The 12772-nt window shown below is 36.6% G+C and overlaps 1 protein-coding gene across 1 annotated transcript; it reads left to right on the top strand.

The window, feature by feature from the left end:
* The first annotated feature begins 9620 nt into the window (after nt 1-9620).
* Nucleotides 9621-10445, top strand: LOC120117224 (transcription termination factor MTEF1, chloroplastic-like). The gene has a single exon (XM_039137516.1). The coding sequence runs from the start codon at nt 9621-9623 to the stop codon at nt 10443-10445; it is 825 nt and encodes a 274-aa protein (XP_038993447.1).
* The last annotated feature ends 2327 nt before the right edge of the window (nt 10446-12772 follow it).

The raw sequence follows: 12772 nt of genomic DNA, 5'->3' as shown, positions 1-12772 counted from the left end.
AAGAGATATGGTTTCATTTTCCACCGGCGTATACGTGTTTTGGGCGGGAGGAGTTTTGCTTAATCACTGGTCTACGCTTCGGACACGATGATGTAGGTCGATACACTAGTCATATTACTCGCCCATCATGGTTATCCCGGGTTTTTCCTGAGCTGTCAATGGAGAAGCCGAATTTACACGTCGACGACTTGACGAGATTATTGAATAAGAAAGATGGTTTTACTCGGATGAATGACGTCGATGTTGTATGAGTATGCCTTTTAGTACTTTTGCATGTCGGCTTTTTAGGCAGAGAGGCCAGACAACCTATTTTTAAGGACCTAATATTATTGGTAGAGGACATAAATGCATGGAACCTATTTCCGTGGGGTTCATATCTATGGAAAGCTACCTGGAATAAGTTGTCGTCTGCCTTTGATGACCGCAAAAGTTTGCGTGGCGATGGTTCCAAATACACTTTGTCAGGCTTTATTTGGGCCTTTAAGGTAATAATTTATATATAATGTTTCGAAAATTATAATTAATTATTTAACAATTACTAATGTTTGTGTATTATATTGTTTTTGTAGATTTGGATATTTGAGGCTTTTCCCGACATGCAGACATATGCATTAAAAACTTCAAATGATATTTCTAGAGCTATTTCCTGGAAGAGGAAACGGCGGCTATTGATTTGGGAAGAGTTACTACGGTATACGACAATAAATGATGTAAGTTAACACAAATACTACCATATATAAACAAGTTATTACTAGTACACGTTTAACTTTGTTTGAGTTTTTATATTGTTAAGAGGTCAACACTCCATTACAGAGGCTGACACCCACGGAGGCTGAGCTTGCCACTGATTGGTGGCAAGCTAGTAAGCATTTTTTTGATGGCACGGATGATGAGCAGCCTCCACTTCGAGAGCCATCACCTCACCCAGAGCCATCATCTGATCGACCACACTATATACCTCTACAACGAGAGCCATCACCTATTCCGTCACATCATCGAGCCTCTTCTCCACCATCACCTCATGATAGGCGACCGTCAAAGATGCCACGACATTTATCTCCTTGTTCTCCACCTCCACCTCCACGGGATGAGTTAGGGGAGTTACGTGATAAGGTCAATGCCTTGTGTGAGGAAGTCGGTACTTTACGCGATGACAATGGTGCATGGCGTGACGAGGTATCTATTTTACGTGGTGAGGTAGCGGCTCTACGTGAGATGGTAGTATCGTTGCAGAATGAGGTTCATACTCTACGCAACGAGGTAAGTTTAAGATTTTTCATATTTAACTTGATTTACTCATAATTTCACTTAGATTAACCATTTCACTTAGATTGCTTAGTAAATTCATTCGGTTGCTGCCAATACTGCTAAACAGTTCTAAAATAACCCTGTGAAGTTAGTATTTGTCTTTGTTTTGTCTTTTGGTTGAAGTAGTGCAATCCATTCAAGTTTCAATTTGCAGAAGAAGAATAGTCGCAACACGAAACTTAAAAATCGCAACGCGAAAATGACTATCGCAACGCGGAAATGACTATCGCAACGCGAATTTGACTATCGCAACGGGATAATCGCAATGCGAAATAAAAATCGCAACGAGAAAATCGCAATGCGAAAATGAAAATCGCAATGCGAATTTAGTTTCGCGTTGCGATTTTTATTTCGCATTGTGATTATCCCATTGCGATAGTCAAATTCGCGTTGCGATAGTCATTTTCACGTTGCGTTTTTAAGTTTCAGAAACTATTCTTCTTCTGCAAATTGAAACTTGAATGGATTGCATTACTTCAACCAAAAGACAGAGACAAATACTAACTTCACAGTGTTGCAAATTTATGTTTCAAGAATAAACTACTACTCTTTATGTTGTCCTTGAACATGCACTAAACCTATATGTTGTCCTTTTAAATGTTTATATATATATAAGTGCTTACTTCCGCAATGTTATCTGATGCATTTTGTGAACTATGATAGAATAATGACTTGGGTGAATACCGTGCAAGTTTGAAACATATTTGTCTTTGTTTTCACTGTTTAATATCATGTCTTTTTATTTACTGATTTATGTATTAATTTATTTATTTTTAGCGGCCCGATAAGGTGGATGCTTTACGTTGGGTTTTTCTTGCACGACGGGGTTCACGCATCAGACGGCGTGCACGTGCCATTACGTCTCCGTTCACCCCAATAGTGCAAGGACTCCGTAAAAAGAAGTCCGACTCACCTGTCATCGTTCAAGAGGCCTCTCCTGTCGTTCAAGAGGCCCCTATCATCCCTCAAGAGTCCCCTCCCACCGTTCAAGAGGCCCCTGTCATCGTTGAAGAGGTCCCTCCCACCATTCAAGAGCCCGATTCATACGGCGTAATATGTCGAATTATTGAGAAACCCCCTCACGTGTCGGACATGATGGATGGCTGTTGGCTTTCGTATGAGTTACCGCCAGAACCATTCCGGCAGATGAAGTGGAGAGGAGACAACTACCAGAAATAATTTTGGATAATACCCTTTGGGCTAAGACTGTAGTTGATTTTTATCTACATGAGCGGAGCCAGGGGTGTTACGGTGACATATACAAACTCAACGATGATATGCATTTGTTGATTGATCAGTCTTGGTGGGGTGTGTTATTAGGGGTCTTCTAATAGTAAGGAAATTGAGGAAAAAAAATACGCGATATACAATTATACCGACGTCTTTTCACGTAGTTCACTTGAAGAATCAACGACAGGAATCATATGTGTTGGCTAATGGACAAGCTAAACTTTATCCTACATGGTGGGAGGTCGATAAGGTTAATATTTATTTTTTAAATATTTTAAAGGTGTTCATAAATAAGTGCGCAATTTGAATTATTACTTATAATTGCAGGTGTTTATCCCTGTTTTGGAACGTACTCATTGGCTTCTCGTCGAGCTTCAGCTCCCATCCCTGAAGATAATAGTATATGACAGCATGATAAATTACATATCATTGCCTGATTTGAGAGATATTATTAAGGGATGGAGCTCTCATTTGGCTAAATTCTTAGATGCAATTAATTATTGGACTTATTCTGAAAACAAGAAACCAAAAAAGTTCAATGTTACAGTTATCAGAGACGAGACTGTGCCACAATAAACGTAGGAAGCCAGAGGGGATTGTGGTCCTCTCGTATGCATGTGCTTGGAGCGTTTGACGACAGGAAGTACACAGTTTCTACCTCCCATCGATAGAGATAGAGGTGCAGTGGGCTTGTGGTTTCGGCATTTTATGGCTAGAGCGATATATGCAAGACGCTGCCTACCTGCATCCGCATTCTGAAAGTGTCCATAGACAATTTGTAAGTCAAATGCAAGTGTTGTTAAGTACCTAGAATTCTATAATAATTCTATAAAAAGTTTTGTTTGAGCAAATGTTTGGTTTCTGCAGGTTAATCCTGAAGTGAGCTGCGTGAAATTGATGTATGGGTGCATAAACAACTGTCTGGGGTATACTTTTTTTGATTGTTTAATTGATTCTTAAAAGTCTGATTTGTTTAATTGATGAGGAAAATAAGAATTATTAGCATTTTTTGCTTGTTTAATTGATTTGTAAAAGTTGATTTGTTTAATTGATGTGTAAATAATTCTTATTTGTGCTTGTTTAATTGATTTGTAAAAGTTGATTTGTAAAAGTTGATTTGTTTAATTGATGTGTAAATAATTCTTATTTGTTCTTATTTAATTGATTGAAATGTAAAAGTTGATTTGTTGATTTCAATCTGCATCATATTGAAGGCAAAAGACCTGTTTAAGGTACACTTTCGCAACGCTAAACTCAAATCGCAATACGAAAGTCAAAATCGCAATGCGAAAGCCAAAATCGCAACGCGAAAGTCAATTCGCGTTGCGATAGTCTAATACGCTTTGCGATTTTCTCGTTGCGATAGTCAAATTCCCGTTGCAATAATCAAATTCACGCTGCGATAGTCAAATTCGCGTTGCGATAGTCAAATTTGCGTTGCGATTTTGGCGTTGCGATAGTCATATTCGCGTTGCGATAGTCAAATTTGCGTTGCGATTTTTGAGTTACGATAGTCAAATTCATGTTGCGATAGTCAAATTCGCGTTGCGATATTCAAATGAATGTGTAATAAGTGATAACAACTGAACATATCATAGCAATGTTCAAACTCAAGTTACTAATACATGCCTAATTGAAAATGTTAAAAGTTTACACATAAAATACACATAATACAACGTTTGCATTTAAAAATCACCTAAGTTAATAGCCCCAAAAGGTGAAGCCGGTTGTGATTGGGATTTTGATTTTGATTGCCTTTTTCTTGACACCATATGAGCTTTGGATTTTGATGAGGATCCATATTTTGGTAGAGGAAAAGATGATTGTGATGGCACTGGTGATCCACATGTCAACCTTGTATGACCACTTTCCTTGCACCGACTATATGTCGATCTCTTCTTCTCTTCACCCTTAGACGGTATACGATCGTGACTTTTTGGTCGGCCAGGTAGCCTTCTGTCCATGGCTGGTGGCAAAACTGTTTGTAAGACATCTGGTATGTCCCACTCAGAAGGATGTGGAATAGGGTAGATAATCTCGGCATAAGTCTATCGATATACTTCTGTAGTGTAGCAATCCATAGCGTATGCGCTTGAATCATCTTGGTTTAGATGAAGAGCAACTTTTATAACATGGCCACACGAATAACCAGATGTTTGCCATTTCATACAACTACACGTCTTTGTATTTAGATCGACAAGCCCATTTAAGTTATTATCCAGTACTTCAAACAAAGTGTTTGAACATGGTTCAACTCTCCATGACATTGACTTCACAACACGTTTCGTTATCTTTTTTTCAGTCCATGGTGTAACACGATGTTCCAATGTTCCTGTAAATTTAAATAAATAATACTTAGTAAAATATATGATAAGTTACGAATTTAAAGAAATAATACCTACATGGTTTCTTTTCTTGTAGTACCACTATTGAATAGAGGCTCGAAAAAACTCCATTAATATAGTAATGGGTAATTTCCGAGAATGACGACTTAGAGCGTTGATTGATTCTGTACTATTAGACGTCATGAAACCATATCTTGCTCCAAGTTGATGTACTCTTGACCATCTTTCAAACCCGACATCTTCTAGTGTTTGAGCACACTGAGGCAAAACACGTCTTAAACAATTTATATGCTTATTAAAATCCACTTCCCGATAAGCTTTTACAGCCTTCCAGTATGTCCATTTGTGATTTTTTATACCAGCAGACCTTGATTTTAGATTTCTATACAAATGAACACCACAAAGTCCATGAAAAATATATGGGAAACACCTTCTAACAGCGTTGTCAATTGAGTTTACCCTATCGGATATGATTGTCAGATTGCTAATAGGACCTATGCAATCCCTAAGATGCCCCATAAACCATGTCCATGAATCAGAGGTTTCAGATTTGCCAACCCCGTAAGCTATTGGCAGTATCCCATTGTTAGCATCCATGGCTACTGCTAATAAGTTTACTCCAAGGTATCGACCTTTCAAATGTGCTCCGTCAACTATAATAACTAGGCGCATGCATGTAATAAACGAACGAATCTACAAAATACAATACACAAGAAATATAATCATTTAAATGTGAAATGCATACAACTAACAAAAATGAGTTAACAAAATTATAATTATTTACTAACCGCAACACCAATGGCGATAAACAATAACTCAAAGCATCCATCTCTATCTGTTTTGATATGTGTTACCGACCCAGGATTTTTCAGCTTTAAATTATGACAATAAGCTGGCAGTTGGGCAAACGATGCTTCTGGTGACCCCCTCAACAATTCCAAGGCATAACATTTGACTCTCCAAGCTTGAGAATATGAGATACTAATCTTGAACCGAGCATTCATGTCAGTCATAATTTTATGTCCCCGATATACCCTGCCATTCAAAAACATTAACTCAGCCAGAAAACCACCCAACACCTTTTTGTTTGCCTGTCTATGGTGAGGAAAAACTTGGGTTCTTGAACATGTATGTTTATCAATAAAAGTCCTAACTTGAAACATTTCGCAATCTTTTATCCTCTTTGCAATCATACGCCACGTACAGTTTTTGTCAATCATACACCTTGTTTCGAAACGATCTTTGCTTGATTTGTTAACTTTTAGTTGATAGCCATCTTCCACACATTTTGTATACAAAGCTATCTTCAAGTCTTTCTTTGTATCAAAACAATCATATTTCTTGATATGAATAATTTTTGTATAACAAACAACTGCTATCTTTACCAACTCTTCTTCCGGTATCTGAAGTAATTCTGGCATATTCCAGTTATACTCCCGTGGCATTTTCTTCGGGGACTTTTCTTTGGGGATTTCTTCTTCTTCTTTTTCTTCTTCAGGGTTATATGAATTACAGAATTGATGTTTAATATGTTCATTCACAGTCGTAACTTTCTCTTCATTATCATCAACAACATCTTCCTCGGCAGCGGTTGTTTCATCATCAAAATTCAGGTATTGACCAATATCAAAATCATTACACGCAGGGTCTGTTTCTTCTTCTGAAACATCATCAAAATCCGAGATTTGACCAAGATCAAAGTCCGGGTATTGACCAAGATCAAATTTCGAATACTGACTAGTACTCACAATTTTTTCTGTTGGCTCATCATCGTCTAACTGGTCAATACGAAAACCAGAATTTGGTGCTGAAAGTTGATTGGGATTTGGATTAGGGAAAGGTTGTGGGTTTTGAGATTGTGTTTGGTATTGGAAATGTGGTGAAACAAAATTTGCTTGGTGATAAAATTGTGGTGGAACCATTAAATTTTGAGCACCATAAACTGGGGTTGAAAAACTTAGTTGATTACTACCCGCTACTGACCCAACTTCACTACTTCTAGGTTCAACAACATACAATGTAACATCATCTTGCGAAACACTAATGTAAGCAATGAATCGTTCAACATCTTCATTGTCGGTTAACAAATAAACTTTACCTTTTCTCTGATAAGATAGCCTAAATCCACTTAGGGGCTCTAAATTTAATTTATTTGCAACACGTAATATTAGAGTTTAATAAGTTAACTTTTTTAATGACAATTTTAGTTGAAGATTCATGGGTAAAGGCATATATTGTAAAACACCATGAACATTCTCCCATGACCCTCCAAAACACAAATCTATCCAAACATGATCAACATTAGATGATTTCATTATTGTAAATTAATTTACTAAACAAACGAGCTGCGAAACTAAAACCTGTTGCCGGATGGAGAAGGATGTCGTTGGATATAGGATGTCGTTGGATATAGGAACGGATGTCGCCGGAGAGAGTGATAGATGGAGATGGAATGAGTTGCGATTTAGGGATTTAGGTTATGAGTTGCTGCTGCTGCGTAGTTATATACCCAAAATATTTGTGTTGCGAAACTAAAACCTGTTGAGAATTTGAAATTCAACATTGCGACAGTCAGAATCGCGTTGCGATAGTCAGAATCGCGTTGCGATTATGTATTATCGCGTTGCGATTTACATATTCGCATTGCGATAGTCAAAATCACGTTACGAATCTGGAAACTAATTTGCGATACTAGAGATCGCGTTGCGATTTAGAGATCGCATTGCGATTTTGTTGGTCATTTTGGCAAATCGAAAAAAAGTTGGTCAAAATCGTATATTATAAGGAATTTTCGGTCACTGAGGTTATTTTCTCAAAAAATATGTATCTTATTAAATTTTTATGTTTTTAGTATATTTTATTTTAACTAGTGTGTTATGTATAATATTTGGTGATTTGATAGAAATTAAATTAAAACTTTAATAATTAATTGAAAAAATTTGTTATTCAATGAATAAAATAGAATTAACTTGATAATAGTCTCGTAAATTAGAGATGTGAAATCATTTAACCGTTCAGGTTTCAAGTCGAATCATGTCGGGTCAAGGTAATTCAGATACATATTATGTCAGTTCAATTCAGTAGTTTGACTTGGATCAGGTAAGGTCCGAGTCAACTTAGGTTCATATCATTTCAGATTTATTTGAAATTAGATTCAATTCTGGTTCGGATCGAGTTAATTTCAGTTCAGATCAATATCAGTTCAGGTTAAAACAGTTCGGGTGCGAAATAGTTAAATAACAGGTTAATTCAGGTTTAGATAGACTTTAGGTCTAATCTCGTTCAGATTAAGTTATGTAATTAACGGGTAAAATTCAGGTCGGATCTTACCGGATATATATGGACTTCAGGTATAGCCATTTTCGAGTTTCATTCATAAGTTATTGATTTAATAGAACTTTTGAATTTATTTATAGATTACAACTTATAAATATAAAAAGTGAACATATTAATTTAATGATCATAGTTAATCATTTACCTTAAATAGTGAAGAATTATTTTGTCACATTATATTATCATAAATTCATAATAACTTAAATATAAAATAATTACAAACATTAACACTTTAGGTGTTCGAGCAGTAAACACCGCTAATTTCTTCAGTTAAGTGACATGTGTACATTCTTGTAATTTAAAAATTTTCATTTAAAATTAAAAAATTAAAATTATATATATTTAAAAAAAATATACAAAACTTTCGAAATAACTCCAAAACTTTGAAAACCTTCATTTTAACCCCTAAACTCATACTGTCCACCGCCGAAGCTCCACCCGACCTCGCCTACCACGAGCGATCAATACCCCTATGAAATCACAATTGATTGACGATCGATTGACATTTTGTACCTTGCGAATCCTATGATGAAAATCTTGATCCCACGCGATTCCGACGGCTAATCAACGATAACTACGGCGACGTATAACTAGGAGGATGACACAGACTAATCGACGGTGGTAGTCGTGGTCAGAAATGATGGTGATGGTGGGTTAGGGTTAAGATTTATGATTTTTATGAATTTGAGTTCTTTTTTAATTTAAGAGAAATTAAGTTTTTTTATAAATATAATAATATTTTTAATTTTAAAAAAATCAGAACTACCAGAACATGACATGTGTCACTTAACGGAGAAAACTAAAGGCAATTACGGTTCGAGTACCTAAAGTGGTAACATTTGTAATGTTAGACACATGGATGATTCAAAAAATACTACATATACCTATTTGTGAAAAACGATATAGTTTGAACACTCATTTTATATTTAAGTCATTCATAATCTTACAATTTCATCAATTGCAACTTACAAGTCATGTAAATATCAAATAGGATCTATATCAAATCAACTTAATAACAAGTTGAATCATTTACATGTTGAGTCAATTAAATGTCAAGCTCATAACAGATCGAATAATATCAGTTATTGACCAGGATAATCTCAAGTTTAGATTCATATAAGGTCGGATGCAGGTCGGGTTCGATTATGACATTATAAAGTTCAATTCGAGCTCAGATCGTTCTCATTTACATATCTAAAATTACCAAATTCAACTCGAGTTCAGATCAACCCAAATTTAGACTTAAATCGAATTCAAATCATTACTACTCGAACCACAAATAATTTTGATTCAGTAGATTTCATTCAATTTACAGGTGACTCAATTTTTTTACATCTCTAACATAAATAATCACAAAAAAAAGTCCTTCCCGGAATCCATTTCACACCCGGAAAACTAAAAACAATGCAAGCTTGCAGATTCCAACTCCATTATCCTCAACCCCTCCTTAAATATCCGCCCACCGCCCCACCGGCAACCAAAGACGGTGGTCTCCTCTTCCGCCGAAAGCTCCTTTACCTCCAATCCTTAAATATCAATCCCCACAAAGCTCTCACTATAAACCCTTCTCTCTGTTCCACCCCGCTTTCCTCCCTCCTTTCTGTGGAACGCTCCCTCTGCTCCGTCGGCCTCTCTCGCCCTTCCATTGGCCGTATCCTCGACATGTGCCCTCTCCTCCTTACCTCCGACCCTCTCCCTCCGATCAACTTCCTCCTCCACGAGGTCCCTCTTCCTTTCCCTCACCTCCCCCTCTCCCTCACCCGTTGCCCTCGCCTCTTGATCTCCTCCGTCGCCACCCAGCTCCGCCCGACGCTCCATTTCCTCAAATCCCTTGGACTTGTTGTCAATTCCCACAGTACCCTCCTTTTAGTTTCCAACGTGGAACACACCCTGAAACCCAAACTTAATTTCCTTCGGTATCTGGGTTTTGACGAGCCGGAGGTGAACCGGATGGTGGTGAGGTCACCCGGGTTGTTGACTTTGAGTGTGGAGAATAATATGAGGCCTAAAGTTGAGTTTTTCCTGGAGGAAACGGAAGGTGACTTGGAGGAATTAAAAAGGTTTCCTCAGTATTTCTCGTTTAGTTTAGAGAAAAAGATTAAGTCAAGGCATAGAGCTTTAGTGGAACATGGGTTTAAATTGCCGTTGTCGAAGATGTTAAGGGTTAGTGATGGAGAGTTCAATGCTAGAGTGATTGAGATGCAATTGCAAAGAGTTCATAAGAGATAGTCTTTTCATGTTGTATTAGATGAAGTAAGTTCCTTTTTGAAGTTTATTTCAAATTTTCGTTTTTCCTCTTAATTTGATGGTGAAAATTTGGGAAATTGTTGATAATTATTACTAGGTTTCCCATTGAAGAATGCCTATCTGTGATGTAAGAGATTTCAAACTTAATCAGCAACGTGCAAGTTAATGATTAATTCCATGAGAAAAATAGTTCCCCCTTTTTTTAGAAAGAAAAACTAAATATTTTATTGTTTGAGATATGTGGTATGGGAAGTCAGATTTTCATGCTTTATCAGGAGCATTTTAAGTCAATTGTTTATGTTCACATAGTTGAGGTTCGCTGTTTTTACATTTCCTTATGATTCAAGATATTGTGGATAACATGTGAGTTGGAAAATTGTAATGGGATTCTAAGAGTCTCATGCTTAAGGCTTTAATCTGTAGAGAGGAGGAAAAATGCTGTGATGACATTTCAGTCATTTGCCGATGAACTCTTTTCACTTTGTGATTTGGTACAATGTCTATCACTTTGGGAGGTTGATCAGCCTAATGTCCTAGGTCATCACACTTGGGACCTGGAATGTTGACAAACTTAGCTCTACCTTCATTACTAGTAGCATAGATAAGAGTAGCTTGTTAACTGAACTGTTACTGTTTTATTTTTTATACCATTTCAGTTATAGGTATTTCATCACGTTTTGATTTGTCGTTTTGCTTTTCTGCTACTCCCTGGCTCTCCACCTTTACATTATAATGGAAGGAGATGTTTGGTTGCTAGCCTTGGCAGGCAAGTTGCCTCAGAGATAATTCTTTGAAGTGCTATGCCACATTATCAATTTACTAATAAATTACTGCCAGTAGCAACTCTTTAATTTGATGGGGTAAGTTTGGCTAATTGTTTGGTTTCTGCATTAATTTGTGCTAGGGAATTTTGGTTCATGCCATTGTGCTGCTTTCTACTTTGGAGCTGGAGGGCAGTTTGGTGCAATCGTGCCTTGTATATTTCAAATTAACTAGGTTTCAAGCTAGCATCGATTCTATTGTGGTAAGGCGGCTTATGCCTTAACTAATAAACTTGGGGATTTTAGCCTGATGGGAGTTTAGAACGCCACTAAGATGATGCTTGGACTTTGAGGGATTACATGAAGCAACATAGCTAAAAAACAGTTTTTCAATAAGATGAAGTTGATTTTAAGTGCTGCTAATTATTTTCTGATGTCACACAGATCAATGCTTGATACAAAAATATCAAAATCAGGATTTGTCTGTGGGTTTTACCCTCCAATAGAAGATCAAGTTTCACAGTTGCCCTCTTGGCCTTTTTTGTATGAACTAAAATTACTGTTGTCATGTTCTTGTAAATTGCCAATGAAATTGCTAGTCTACTGGAATTTGTTATTTTATGCAAAACTAAGAATAAGAATAAAGTTCAGTTGATTTAAATTTGAAAGTATCTTGAAACCGATAGATTTTTATGTTTAGTTAAAATTGTCATTCATTTATCTTTACTTTCTATCCACCATTTAGAAGCTTTTGATTTTTCTTCTTAGTTATTTACAGATATTGTTGCTTGTGCAATCATAGACTATTGCAGAACTCTGGACCTTGGTGTTCAATGCCTATTTATTTGATGCAAGGCATTTGGAAAGTTGAACTGCCAATGACCTTTTATACTTGCATATTTTCAGAATTAGTTTCTGTATAGAAATGTCATCAAATATGCTGTCATGATATATTTTGTCTTTCAAAGTTTCTGCTATCCACGAAAACTTGTCATCTCTCTTCGGCAATTCATGAATATTCCGCTCTATGGTCTGTTGGGAGAATCTTCGTAACCCACAGTCCTACACAGACATCCGTTGCTGTCATGGTGAAACAGAGCACGAATCTGAAATTATTCTTTCCTACAAACCGAGCAATTGAATCGTTTTTACGCGAGCTTACAACGATTGCTAGGGCTGTGTGAAAACTGGGAATCGATGCCGAATGATGTTTGGAAGGTTATAGAAAATCTGAAAAATATCTCTGTATTTGATCAATTGATATAAGAACATATTAATGTTTGTGTTATAAATATATTAATATAAGAATATATTTGAAGAATGGCTTTATCCTTTTCTTTCCTTCTATCTTGGCTCGTCCTTCCAACTATTTTTTGTTTCATTTATATCTCCCAAGCATGTGTTGATAATTTGCTGCGGTTCTTTTCAACCTCCAATTTATTTAATAAGCTAAGTTCAATTGAAAGAAATTAAATGTGAAAAAGCTTTGGCAATGGTAATGACTGCAGCAACAATGGAGGTTAGAAACGATTGTGTCGCTGTCATCTC

This window comes from Hibiscus syriacus, unplaced genomic scaffold (genome assembly GCF_006381635.1).
Source record: "Hibiscus syriacus cultivar Baekdansim isolate YM2019G1 unplaced genomic scaffold, ASM638163v2 tig00000916_pilon, whole genome shotgun sequence".
NCBI lineage: Eukaryota > Viridiplantae > Streptophyta > Magnoliopsida > Malvales > Malvaceae > Hibiscus > Hibiscus syriacus.
This window is presented reverse-complemented; position numbering and strand designations above follow the sequence as displayed.

Coding starts and splice junctions, on each gene's coding strand:
- LOC120117224 (XM_039137516.1), top strand. CDS start 9,621: ATGCAAGCTTGCAGATTCCAACTCCATTATCCTCAACCCCTCCTTAAA.